This window comes from Mesitornis unicolor, unplaced genomic scaffold (assembly GCF_000695765.1).
Source record: "Mesitornis unicolor isolate BGI_N332 unplaced genomic scaffold, ASM69576v1 scaffold24098, whole genome shotgun sequence".
Lineage (NCBI taxonomy): Eukaryota > Metazoa > Chordata > Aves > Mesitornithiformes > Mesitornithidae > Mesitornis > Mesitornis unicolor.
The window spans coordinates 32,225-45,523 of NW_010202891.1; the positions used below are offsets into that span (position 1 = coordinate 32,225).

Below are 13,299 nucleotides of genomic sequence, written 5' to 3' on the forward strand. Positions count from 1 at the left end.
TTGTTTTCACATCTCATTCACAGAATGGATAACGAGGGGGAGGGAGGAATCAGCTTTAGGGTTAATTAGCAGCATGAACAGACAGCCGCATTGTCACTAAAAGTTCAAGAAGTCATCAGGGTCATCAGCGAACAGCGAGATGTACACACACGCACACGAGGCACACGTCTAAAACTGGGCTTGTAGCAGCCTTGCTCGGCTCTGATTTTCCACTACACTCAGGGAAACACAGAGTCAAGAACATTGAACTGTTGTAGCTCTGAGAAGAGGGCAGAAGCACAGTCACTCCCTCTGAATACAGTTGTTCATCCCCTTGTAACTGCTTAGTTTCACACTTAATATACCAACTAAGAATAGTTACAATAGTTTTTTCCCTTGAGAAAATTCAGAGGTGTGGCTTACCAATGCATAGTTTTAACATCCACTTCTAATATTGTGGGATAAGCCCAACCCCAGTTAACAAAACCAGGCTATTGGTGCACACTGTTTTCTTCCACTGCTTCCTTCCACAAGCAAGAAAGCTGAGGAAGTGAAAACGCGTATTAGCAAATCCAGAAATAAGCATGTATGAATAATAATGAAAATACAAACCCACTAAAATGTCAAGGACTGCTATTAATAAGGTTTGGAGCAGCACTAGCCTCAGAGAGTCACAAGTTGGCTTAAAAACAAAACCAACAAATTAACCAGCTATGCAAAACAGCCACAGATTACATTCTCATTGCCACAGTTTGCAGTAACATTTTTTAGTAAGGGATTTCAGTGACAATGCACCAAGACAAGTAAGGATTCCCCTGCCACCTTCCAAACAGGGCAGGGAAGAAATACACCTTCAACAGTTGACACATTACTGCTGCTACAGAAAACAGACTGGCACTGCCTGCTCCTGTCAGCTGTAGCTTTGCTGCCAACGTATTATAAAACCAAAATGGGGCTGAAACCACTATGATTATAGTGAAATCTCACCAAAATGCAGTTTTCTGGGTGAAAGGAACACAGATTCTGCTTGCTCTTGCTAATAAATTGGCAGGAAAACGTGTAGCTAGCTCATGAGTGTATAGTTCCATTCAGTGCTTGGTCTTTGCCAAGAGAAATTACTCTGGGAATACAGAAGTGAGATTTTTAAATTGTGTTTTAACCATTATAGCTCTGTTGATTCCACTGTACAGTAGTTGTGCACAAAACTGAATTTCAGCATGTTTATGACAATACAGCTGTTGCAGCAACTTCAGGGGAGATGTTCTCATAAGGAAAAAATAGATACAGTCCAAAATTCAGAGAAACAACATGCATCAGCATTTCAGTTCTAATTGCCCAAGTTCAGATGGCTGCTGTGAGCTCTGAAGTCCAAGTAAGCTGAGCAGCTCCTCTTAGAAAACTGCTTTGAAATCTTCCACTCCCTTTCAGGACTCTGGGGTTTTGGAACAAAAACTGACTTTTTCATATTTTTCAGCAGTATAGTCTGGTGGTGCTGCCTCAAAGCATCACCACAATAATCTTTCAGTAACAACTTTGGTCAATCTTTCCTTCTTGGTCCACATAGATATTGAGGAATATACACTGGAAGGAACACTGCCATGTGCTGACCTTATGATGGCTCGAAGAATAAATACAGAGCCTGTAAAAAAATGTGAACCCCTAGGTGTGCCAAGAGAACTGTCACCCTAGGACCCTGTTCTGTTTGCTCTCCTGTCCCTCCGTCAAAAAGGCCACCTAGTCAGGATGTATGTCGGCAATGTTGTTAAATCCAGAGGAGGGGAGCTTTGAACAGCACAAAGGACAAAGTTTACGTCAAAGGCCATACTGCATAAAAGACAAACAGGAAAACAGTTTGAGACAGGAGGAAAAGAAAGACCTGGTGCTTTCCTTTACCCTACCTCTTCCAACAACCATTAGTACTGGAGGAAATCGGTATGAGAGAAGAGCATTCAAACAAACATGAGATCTTGCACTTACAGGAAGGAACCTATTGGCTTGAAAACTTTCCGGTACTAGTGAAAGCTTTGTTTCCCATCCAGCCAAATACACAGGTGCTGTCTGCTTTTTTCAGTCTACATTACTTCTTCAATATGGCATAGGAATAAAGGCCAGTAAGGACCCGCTTCCCACTCCACTTGCTGTTTTTCAAGAGAGTAAAACTGTTGGAAAGGAAAAGTCTCCTTGGGATCAAGCTCACATTGCTACCCCAGCAGGCTCCTGCTAAATCACACAACACAGAGGGATGTAGGCCCCTGTGACACAAGGATTTATTAGTCCTAGCTTTATAGTCCCGTAATTATTTGGCATCAGGAGAATCCTCAGAACAAAATGAGAGTAAATACACAATTCCCATCTCCCAACAGTTGGCCTCCCAGTCAAAGAGAGTAACAGCAAACCAGAATACACTGGGAAACTGAAAAGATAGCTGCAATTTAGAATGCATGTGGGAGGTAGATTAGCCATTCATACTCATAACAAAAATAGAGTCTTCAGAGTTAAAATAACAAATGCCTTTAAAGAGTTTTGAAAGGAACTTAAAACTGCAGGGTTTGAATCAATCTTTAACTACAAGGAATTAGGATGACAGCCACAGAAGGGGGCTATGGGAAAGTCAGACTATCCCACATTGCACTTCTGGGAGGTATATTTTATCAGCATCAGAACTCCAGTCTAGCTGGATGATGCACATGACTCACCATCACAGGTTCTGCCGCAAGGTGCTTGTTCCGAAGTAAACGTGTTAAAGGCAACATACTGATAAGGGTCACTGGCTGTTTGCCACCAGTTCTAGCCAAGCTTCTCTCTGAATGGATAATATTCCATTAAAACCTTCCTGTGATAATTCAAGGTCTCTTCAAGTGCCACCTCAGAGTGCTGATTGATACTGTGGAATCCCCTATTTCTGTGCTTCTCTGTGAAGCTGCAAACTGTTTCACAGTGAGGAAAAAGCAGGACAGCTGCTTAATTCTATTGAAAATATACTGTCTGTAGAGAAGATGGAAACAGACTTATTGACGTCGTCTTTTTATCTTGATCCTCTGAGGAAATAACCAACTAAATCCTTAATCTCCCACCCTCTTGGAAAAAAATAAAACAACAAAAGAAAAAAAGGACAGGTGTTGCTCATCATATTCGGAGAAGTAAAATAAAGGACTTAAGAACTCATTCTGCCCTTACCCTCAGCACAATCCTTCATAATACTGAGGCTCTTGCACAGGAACTGCTGCTCTTGTCTTCCCACGCTTCTCTGGGTTTGTGATTTTTGCCCTGCAGGATGCTAAGGGGAGGGCCCTGTATTTTGTGGCTATTGAAGTACTGTACATGATGGCTACTTAAGTGCCCCAAGGGTCACTTTGCTGTTTTATTTCCTGTTGGACTGATCCTCTTCACCAGTACATTTAAAGTATTCATTACTGCAAGTGCTATACTTTTCCATGTAGTGTGGTCCCTTGACTACTGTCTGCTGTTCCTTTTTAAACCTCTTTTCCCCACCCTCCCTTCTCCCAATTACCATAAATTTTTCAGCTTTTAGCTCTGTACCATATGTACTATATTATTTATTGGAAGAAACTGTTTACTCAGAAACAGGCCCATGTATCCTAGTCCAGAGGTGAGCATGATAAAAAGGGAGAATGTTTCACTCTTAAAGACCTCCCTCCATTTTTCCCAGAGAAATTAAAAGCAGAGGACCAAGCAACCTCACACTTCACAAGTTAAAGCAGAGGACCCAGCAAGTGTGCACTTCACAAGAGCAGGTCTAAAGGCTGTTTCCTACTGTCCTCTCAGTCCCCTTTAATCTGCAATGTGCATTTCTCTAGACCTATGAAAGGCAGGCAAGGTATTTATAGCAACGCCAGAAGAGGCAGGAAGTAGGAAACTGGGGAGGGTGTTTGGAAAGTGCATAAAGGGCTTGGAATGGTGGGGCCAGCCTGGAGCTCCTTCCCCTAAACGAACATGGAGCTGAAGGTGAGGTGTCTGGGGAATAGCTGGTTTTGTACAGATATCCTCTGGCTCTCTTCTCCTCTACCTGTTGCCTTTCCAACGCCAGCCATTTCCTGTCTTTCAAAGTCAAGTGGAAGTTTTCCATTCTGTGGTGTTCCTGTCCTGGTACAAGCAAGCACATTTTTTCCCATTTTAACTGTTCAGAGATAGACACCCAAACCTGCTCACTAGGGGGAGAGCTTCCCATTTACAGCTGATCCAAGAAATTTGAGGGCTGATTAAACATCAGAGGAGCAACATCTTTGCTTGTTCATGTATTCACTGAGCATGAGAGACTGAACTTCTTGTCAGAACAAATGCTCCAGTGCTCTTCTATAGAAAAATAACAGACTAACATAATGCCAGCAGGCCTCCCTACAGGCTGCACTGCAGTAACACCCAAGACAGAGGGAAACATGGAAAAAAGGAAACAGAAGTCCCCATACTGTAATTACAATACAACATGGAGTTAAGATTCATGCCCTTCAGTCTAGGCCAGCAGGAACTTGGGTCATTTTGAACATGGCCAGTGGAACAGAAGTACTCCTGTTTCCTATATGTTGTTGGGGGATTTGGGTTTTTATTTTTAAATTAACTACTAGGAAACAAGAAGTAATAATGTCTTACCTTCATGCTATTGCACCTGGCGTAGCCATTACTATCTGTGCAAGCATTGTGCAATGTATATCTGCTTTACTGAAGTACCAGTGATCGTGCAGGTCAGCAGATGGCCTTTTCACATCAAAATCAAGGAATTAAGAATGGAAAAATCTATGGGGTCTATTTTTCATCCTTGGGTCATCCTTGGGTCCTTTCACATACCTTTCTTTACCTCCCTAATAACCTAGTTCTAAGCTCTTAAGAACCAGCAGGATTACAGTGTTCTGACACTTTAACAACAAATGGGTAACTAAGGAACACTGGACTTTTCATTAGACTTTATTTTTGACCACAACCAGTAAGTGATGAACAACAATGGCTCTGTCATTTGCATGCTCTCTTATCTCCTGTCTGCAGCAGGTCAGCTTACCACTTCAGGTATATCAAAAATACCTTTTGACAGCATTACATCTGGCTTAATTTCATTTGCTTCTCCTGCATCATTTTCCAGCTAAGTTGTATTTTCCTTATAACTCACCTGGCAAAAATAAAAGGAGACCAAGCTCTGCACACACACCCATGCAACTGGCACTTTTTGAAGGGCTGTTTGAAGAAGCTCTGAATTCATCTGAATGGAGGAAGGCAACAGCTTGGCTAGAGACCAGCTAGAGTAAAGTGCTTGTGCTCTGCCCATGGCTAGTCCACCCAGCCAGGCTTTTTCAAAGCCTAAGCCTTGACTGGCAATTAGAAATAAACATGCTACAAGCTGTTAGAGATCATTCAGTAGAGCATCTGACTGTTTCATGTGGGTTAGCCTGCCATTCACTCTCCTGGATGGATTAGATCCATCTTGGGCATGCCCCACAGTTTCAGATGGGGTGGTCTACCATGTGTCACAGCTCTTGAGTCTTCTTAGCTTGACTAGCCTGTATCTAATTCTTCAACAGTGCTTCCACACAACATCTCTCTCTTCTCCAGTAATCCTCCTCATACTCCAAGACTAGTCTTTGAAGGGCCTTTGCCACTCCTACAGTTCCTAAATATCTCCTCCCATTACAGATTTCCCATTGAGCCTATTGCTGTGCTTATCCTCTTCCCTCACCTGTACCAAGACAGATTGTTTTCAGAGCTGAGCCCACTGACACAGACCACTCATTCCCCACTAGCACAGCCCAAGACCTTATCTCCAAGTTAACCATGCCCTCTCCAGCATTCTCCCCAAGTACTGCTCTCTGTTCCTGATGCATTTCAGACCTAGGAAGGACACTCCAAATCATCTCCTTTCTTCCTAAAATAAAAATGAGATTCTTCATCTCAGGCAAAGTGTTGATGATAGTTGATGAGGTTTGATGTTATTTTTTGCACATGCACATCTCTACTATTTAACTTGAGTTTTATTGTCTGTATACTGTTTCTAAGGGCTGAAATAGCCCTTTGGAAAGGTCTTACATAAACACTAGCAGGAATTTGGACTATTCATAGTCAACGTTTATTTTACCAGCACGTAACTCAAGAAACTTCTATCTTGTTTCCAAAAGACTCCCAGGATCTTTTCTAGCTGGCAAAAGCGTTGAATAAATAAAATAATCAGGGTTGTGTAAAACTACTTGCATTTTTATGTTATTAGACATTGTCATTTAATGTGTTAAATCTTCACTCTGGTCACTCAAGGGACCTACTTCACACTACAGTAGTAGGTTAACTTTTTTTAACAATACTTTTAAGATCTCTGGTGTTTGTAACATTTCTCTTAGAAACCTGAAACCATCAAGTCAAACCCAGCTCTGACACACGGCGGTAAAATACTGCTGAGACCAGTGGCACTGCATCTGCTTTACACAAGTTACAAGGCTGCTCCAGTATTTCCTTTCCATGTTGATAACTGGGCCAGATTTTAGATCTAGCATAAGAGGGTGTAAATCCATTTAACCTACCTTGGTCTCATTTACCTCAGGCCCAGAACCAGCCTAATACTTTCAAACAGCAGAAATTTGAAATTCATTGGTTTATAATCTTTTCTCAAGTTATTCCACAGCAAAACCAGTTTAATCCTGTTTTTAAAGAAGGATCTAGCACTCTATGGGCAATTAATTCTGGTAGCAGAGTCACCACTGGACAGAGCAAGGGTAATTCTGGCATGCTCTTTCAGGCATCTGCTTTAAAGGAAGAGCTCTGGGTTTTAATAAAGCCCCAGCAGTGTGCCTCCCTCCTCCGTGCCCCAAGCGCTTACACACTGAGGGTTACCAAAGGGGTTGACCTTCAGCTCTGCTATTTGCAACAAACATTCAGTGCCACAAAGCTGAGGAGAAGTTAAGGCAGTCTTGCAACAGTTCCTAATATAGTCAGCTGTCCTGATCAACCTTGTCTCAGAGAAGTCTATGTAAGATGTAGTTAGTTTAAAGAGCAGTAACAGTCCATTAAAGTTACACCAGTAAAATTCCAAGTGTCACATCTGGAGGTTCTTCAGAGGTTTAATGAGCTACAGTAGGCCTTTAAGTTTAATGAACTCTGCATGTGCTTAACTAATTGGTGCTTGAAGGCCCAATGTTCCTCTCATCTTTTACACTACTATCATTTCACCAGTATCATTTAAGTTGCTTCCAATTTATAACATTTTGTGAAAGACACAATCACACCCTGAAAGTCTAGAGCAAATAAGGAGCACATCAGAGGAACAGCCTCTTTACCTTGAACCAAAAAAAAAATCTCATTAAAAGCAAACTCAATCACATGCAGTCCAGACATTATTAGGACTGAAATTAGTCCTTCAGCATAGTCTGGTTCAGAGCTGGCAAGCACAGCATGCCCAGCCTTGCCTGCTAACGCAAACCAAGCTGTCCTCTCAAGGTTTACTAGATCTTATGAGCTTCCAAAGAGCATCCGGTAGAAGTTTCATTTAATAACAAGACCTCCTGCCCAGACCAAACAGGCTCCTTTCCTCAGCAATACGTGCTTGGTTGGGCTACATAAGAGCACCACGTGGTATTGGGGCTGTGAGGAATAAAGAAATATGATCTCAGACAATGCTGTTACATCAAAAAACAAAGTTTTCAGCTGTATAGCTTTAACACCCAACTAAGGCCAAGGTGACTCACTGAGTGCTCCTATTAAGGATTCTTGGTCCCACCCATTATGACTGTCCGAGGGTTTATACATGAGTACAGAGATCCACTTCATCAGATGCCAAAACTGAAAGACTCTGAAAGGCCAGGAGATATAGACACATATACAAATGACTCTAGTATCTTGGAAAGCATGAAGTCAACTGAGGAAGCTGAGAATGAAATGTGTCACCTTGTGTCGCTTGTATGGTCAATCAATCAAATCTGCTCATCCCAAATAACAGATGTGAACAAAGTAGGCCCTTTCAGCCCCCAGATGGAAACTTTTGCTAAACTAAAACACACTAATACTGCATACGGCAATACAGACCTATTCTCCCACCAGCCGACTTCTTCCCAGAAACAGTAGGGGAGCAGTAGGCAGGTGGAGAGTTCTCAAGAACAGGTGGGAAATCAGTGAAAATCAGAAGGAAAGAAATGTCTACATAAAGCAAGGAGCTCTAAGACTCAAGGTTAGAACATCTGGCTCTCTGCTGGCCCAGAGGTCCTGCTGCAGTTACTTCCTGGAGGAAATCTGGAGTAAGCAGATGCAATAGTAACAAGATACCAAAGGAGCCTTATATAACATTCTGCCCTACATCTTCCGAACACTAACTTTCACCACATTTTTTTAATACATACATTTGGAGAAGTTACAAACTCCAGATCCCAAAAGGTGATCTCTCTGCTCTGCTATGGACTTCAATTGCAAATAACCAACAAAAACAGCAAATAACCAACAAAAACAGCAAATAACCAACAAAAACAGCAAATAACCAACAAAAACAGCAAATAACCAACAAAAACAGCAAATAACCAACTTCTATTTCCACTTCTATTAAACAGGACAATTCAGTTTAGAATGGCCATCTTTCTGTCAGAAGATAAGATCAGGCACAAGGAACACCCTCTTTCACCACAGTTTTTACCATGGACATTGGAATTCCATAAAAGTTAAACAAATCTCCTCAATTTCTTCCAACGTAAAATTAAATTCACAGTTTTTTGGGTTTTTTTTTTTTTTTTTTTTTTAAAAAAAAGCTTTATAGGATGCTTCTCAGACTTCCTGCTTCTAAAATGCCTTGAAGGGAAGTTCAGTCCAAAATGAAACCACATCATTACTTCCTGAACAAGAGTCTGATTCCAAAGTGGATACAATACTTCTGTAACTGTTATCATGACATATAACCCAAAAATTTGTTTTAAATAAATGTCAGCTCAAAAGACTGGTATAATAATTAATTGCAGCTGTTTTATTTTAACTTTGAAACTAATTTGGCAGACCTTACTTGTCTGCCTGAAAGGATAAAACAGCACATGTAACCTCACTAGAGAGTTCATGTCAAGGCAAAGAAGGCATATTCAAAATCTGTATGATCAAGTTCTTCTGCATATCCCTCTAAACCTATTGGTGAGAAGGTGGAATGATCAAATCAAGAAAACCAGTGAAAGGGCAGGTTTTCAATTAGGGGCTTAGTCTTCTGGCCTAACAAATTTATGAACTTCCTCATTCTCTGCTGCTTCTTGCTCTTCTCATATCACACCATTCTCAGTTCAAAGGAGGCTGTACACTGCAGGTGGTGCGAGCTAAGCGCTACAGCTATGGCAGGGTGGAAGAATGAATGGCTTCATTAGCACGGAGGGATGCTAAGAGCTTACCTTCATCTCCCCAAAGCTTGCCAACTCCAACTCACCAAGAGTGAGGTTATTTAGAGCAGAAAGAGTCACTACCCACCAGCATCCTTGCTGAAACAGATAGTTCTTCCTCCAACACAAATCATAGAAAGGAATGTTACTTCAAGCTCCTTTGAACTTGGGTAAGAGACAGCTGGTAGTGCCATAGCTCTTTTCTGAAGTGCATGCACAAGATGAAAGCAAGATAGGTGTAGAGTGGACAAAATACTTTCTTTATCACTTGCAGATTGGTTTGTGAAAATCCAGCCTGCAATTTAATCTATTTCTCTCTCTATTTTTTTTCTGAAGGGGAGGTGGGGCAGAGGGGGCCAGGCAGGAGGTGTTTTTCCAAACCTGTGAATACAACATTCAGCAGCCAAGCTCAAAAGTTCCTGCTGTTCCTGCAAAAAAAAGGACAAACAAGCCCTTTTCATGTCAGCTATGTCCAGCTGGAAATGTCACAGCTTTGTCACAATGGAACAAAGCATGCCTGGTGTCTGTTCTTTAAAAGGTCTCTTAATTCAAACAAAAGAAAAATATTCACATCTGGAAGGGGTTGCAGGCAGGGGGCAGGAGTGGAGGAAGCAAAGTTCAGATGGCAAGTCATAGCAGTTGCCGTCTGTCTTGCCGTTTGTCTCATTATTGTACTGCCTGTTCTGGCACTTATCGATCCAGTTCAAGCAAGCAAGCCAGGAGTGAAAACAGCAATTTTAATATTGATTGACCTCAGAGGGCCAGATGAGACACACCTCTTCACTTTTGCTCCATTCATCGTGCTGGAACACTGAGGCTTAGTGAAAAGACCCCTTGTAACCAGTTTGGCAGTAGTTTATCTTCCACTCCACCTCCTATTTTTAATAAGGAAAAAAAATTGTTGTGTATGGAGTCTAAGCTTCATTTACAAACCCACACCCTTCACTTTCAAAGGATGTACATATTGAAATCCTGCCCTTTCCAATGGGTTTATTTGAGCATCTGTGCTGGAAAGATTAAAACCTTCTAATGACGGCAGAGTTAGGAGGCTGTATCAGAACCAAGGCACAGGAAGATCAAAAATTAAATGTCTAGTGAGATCAGATTAAAGGAGAAGAGAATAAACTTGAGAGTAGGACTTCACTGGCTAGGCATGAAAGATCAACAGTAAGAGTTTGCATTACACCCCTGAACTAAAGGTTTTCTCCTTCTTCAATATTCAGTGCTTCTGAAGATGAAAAGCCTTTCCTAGGCTGCCACCTAGCTAGTTAATTTCTTGCATTGTTTTAGGAGTTATTTTGAAAAGCTCTTTTGCTCCAACCCTTACTGCATTGACTCCTCCCTTTTGAGCTGGTGTTTTGTCAAGAGTTTCAAGAGCGATAAAAACTTGCTGCCAAGTCCCTTTCTTCCCCACAATGTGTTTTATAACCCAGCGTGTAGTTTAGTCTGTCTAAGCACTGCACTAGTACACTGCCATCAGTTTCCATGGAGATGATTAACTCCTCCAGAGCCAGAAAGCTTTAGTGTGCTTTTTGCTCTTTCAGCACATGAAGAACATGGCAGCATTTACTAATATCAGCCTGCAGAAACTTCACACTATCCAGACAGTTCTAGCAAATGTAAGGATTTACTTTTGCTTGAACCCATCACACAGAACTGCAGTCCTAACAAAACTTGCATTCAAGTCATCTACAAGAATGAGTTGCTCTTTCCTCTTCTGCTTCTCCTCCTTTGCATTGCTCAGATGTCTGAAGGCATGACAGCCCCACTAACATCAGCTTTTTGAATTCCTATGCCTCAGAGGACAGCCAAGGCATGAGATGTAATGGAGAGTCCAAAACAGAGAAAGGAAGAGATGTAGGAGAAGACTTTGAACCCAACCAGAAATCACAGTAGCGAACTTTGTGCCCTAAAGTTTAGGAGCATTGTTATATGAAACTTCAGAGTTTACCATACTCCTAGTCACTTACGCATCTAGCAAAAATATACTGTCTGTATGTATTCATAAACATTTATTTAGCAACATTTTAAGAAGTTGAATTCAACTGAAAACTACCCTTAATCTAGTATAACATGACCTCATCAGAGCAAGAAAGTAGACCTTCTCCCAAAATGCACCTAATGAAGGCCACGTGCTGTCATCAGCTTCAGCTGTGGAAAAATCATTTCCCAGTCTTACTGAGACAATCTCCCTGGCAGTTGCCACTTAGGTGGCACACTTATTGATCCAAGCTATGAAAACGGCAACAGAACTTTGAATATAGCAATTTCCTGGAAGAATTCCCCAGCATAAAACTATTTTATAAATATTTTCCAGGCTATCATCATTGAAGCAAGCTGTAACCCTCCCAGCACTTTCAGCATGTAATATTTTTTTTTGGCATTCAAGAGCAGATACACTATATAAACTAGACATTAATATCCAGGCTTAACTGCAGTTTCCGTAGAGGAGTTAAAGGCAAGACTTTTTTTTTGCCAGTAAGCTTGGCTAACTTGAAAGAGCCACTAGCAAGGTTTATAGCAATGGGTGTTCTGCTGCAGTGAGAATTATTTTCTATTTGACTTCCATAGCAGTTGCCAGGAGGATTCCTTTGCAGACTCCAATTGGAGTCAGTACTGTGTGGGTACCAACCATACAAAGTCCTCCAATCCCTTTTACACTGTGCTACTAAGACAATCCACAGAGGTGCGAGAAGACCTAATTCATGCAGTCGACTCATGACTGCTGAAGTGACAGCCTGTATTTACTGTTATGCGGACACGCGTCTAGCATTAAATCAATTTCATTTTACCACAAGACCCTTACCAATCCGCAACCGTACTTGGTTAACCACCCATGGCTACAAACCAACCAAAGAATTTGAGTCCGGAGTCTCCATTACCTCTTTCTCTGAGAGCCTGTGGGTGCTCCCCTTGTCCCCCCACCTCACGTTTGCAGTGAAGACCCTTAGGGATGCTAAAACTCATAGCAGAGAACATCAGCAAGGATCCAACAAGTGTTTCAACTTTCAAAAAAAGCATGCATGTTAGCACACCTCGCACAGCTGTAAAATCGCCATATAGCATGGAGACACTTGTTACCTGCTTCTCCAGCCCATCGACACAGCACGGCAAGCCTATGTGAGCCGCACCTTCCAACACGGGCAGCTTGAAAGGGCTCGCCCTAATCCTGTCTCCCATCATTTGTCACCAGGTTGGTGGAGAAAATTTTGGCTGCCCACACTTCCAAACTTGTTTCTGTCTTGCTGTAGGAAACAAGCCACTCTTGCAACTACTGGTATGTTAAAAGTAGGCACCGCCTGGGATTTTTGAAGAGGCTTTACTTGTGGTGACAGCCCAGCTGCTGCCCGCACCCTCTCGGGGGTCCCGCAGAACTTTCTAGAGGCGCGGGTTTCGCACCGGTGGGGCAGCTGCCACCTCCCCACGCAAAGCGCCTTGGATTCCCCCCACCACTCCCCAGGGGAGCCCTCCCAGCCCCGGCGGGGTCGCTTTGCCCCGGGACAGCTGAAGGGCGAGGAGGCGCCGCCGCCCCGCGGCACTTACCGATATCGGAGTTGCAGAAAGCGTCCTGCGGGTGGATGGGGACGCAAGTGCAAGCCTCCACCACCAAATCCCGCAGGCTCCAGCTGCAGAGGAAGGCGACGAGGAAGCTCAGCCACGCCGTCATGCTGCCCCTCTCTGAGGTTGCCTCCTCACTTCTGCGGAGCGGGAGTGCAGCCGCTATTTCGTCCGCTCGCTTCTTAGCAGCCGACTGACTGACTGACTCCCTCCTCACACTGTTCCCCTCAATCTCCCTCTCTCTCGCTGTCCTCGGCAGCACGGCACAAGCCTGAAGGACACGGCAGATCCGCAGCTCCCTACAGCTGAAAGGTTCAGAGCTACGCTGCACCGCAGCGAGGTCGGTGCACGGAGTTATAGCCTGGATCGCGCCCTCTCCGGCTCCGGGGGCGCCGCCGGCCCCGACCAATGGGATCCCCGCATTACCTCGTCG

General features: G+C 43.0%; 1 protein-coding gene across 1 annotated transcript in view; it reads right to left on the reverse strand.

Annotated features, from left to right (window-relative positions):
- The window catches only part of TIMP3 (TIMP metallopeptidase inhibitor 3), a 34,785-nt gene extending 21,810 nt beyond the window's left edge, over window positions 1–12,975 (reverse strand). The window contains exon 1 of the mRNA XM_010190552.1: window positions 12,852–12,975. Within this exon, the coding sequence (XP_010188854.1) occupies window positions 12,852–12,975 (124 nt within the window). The remainder of the gene's footprint in view (window positions 1–12,851) is intronic.
- Between the last annotated feature and the right edge of the window lie 324 nt (window positions 12,976–13,299).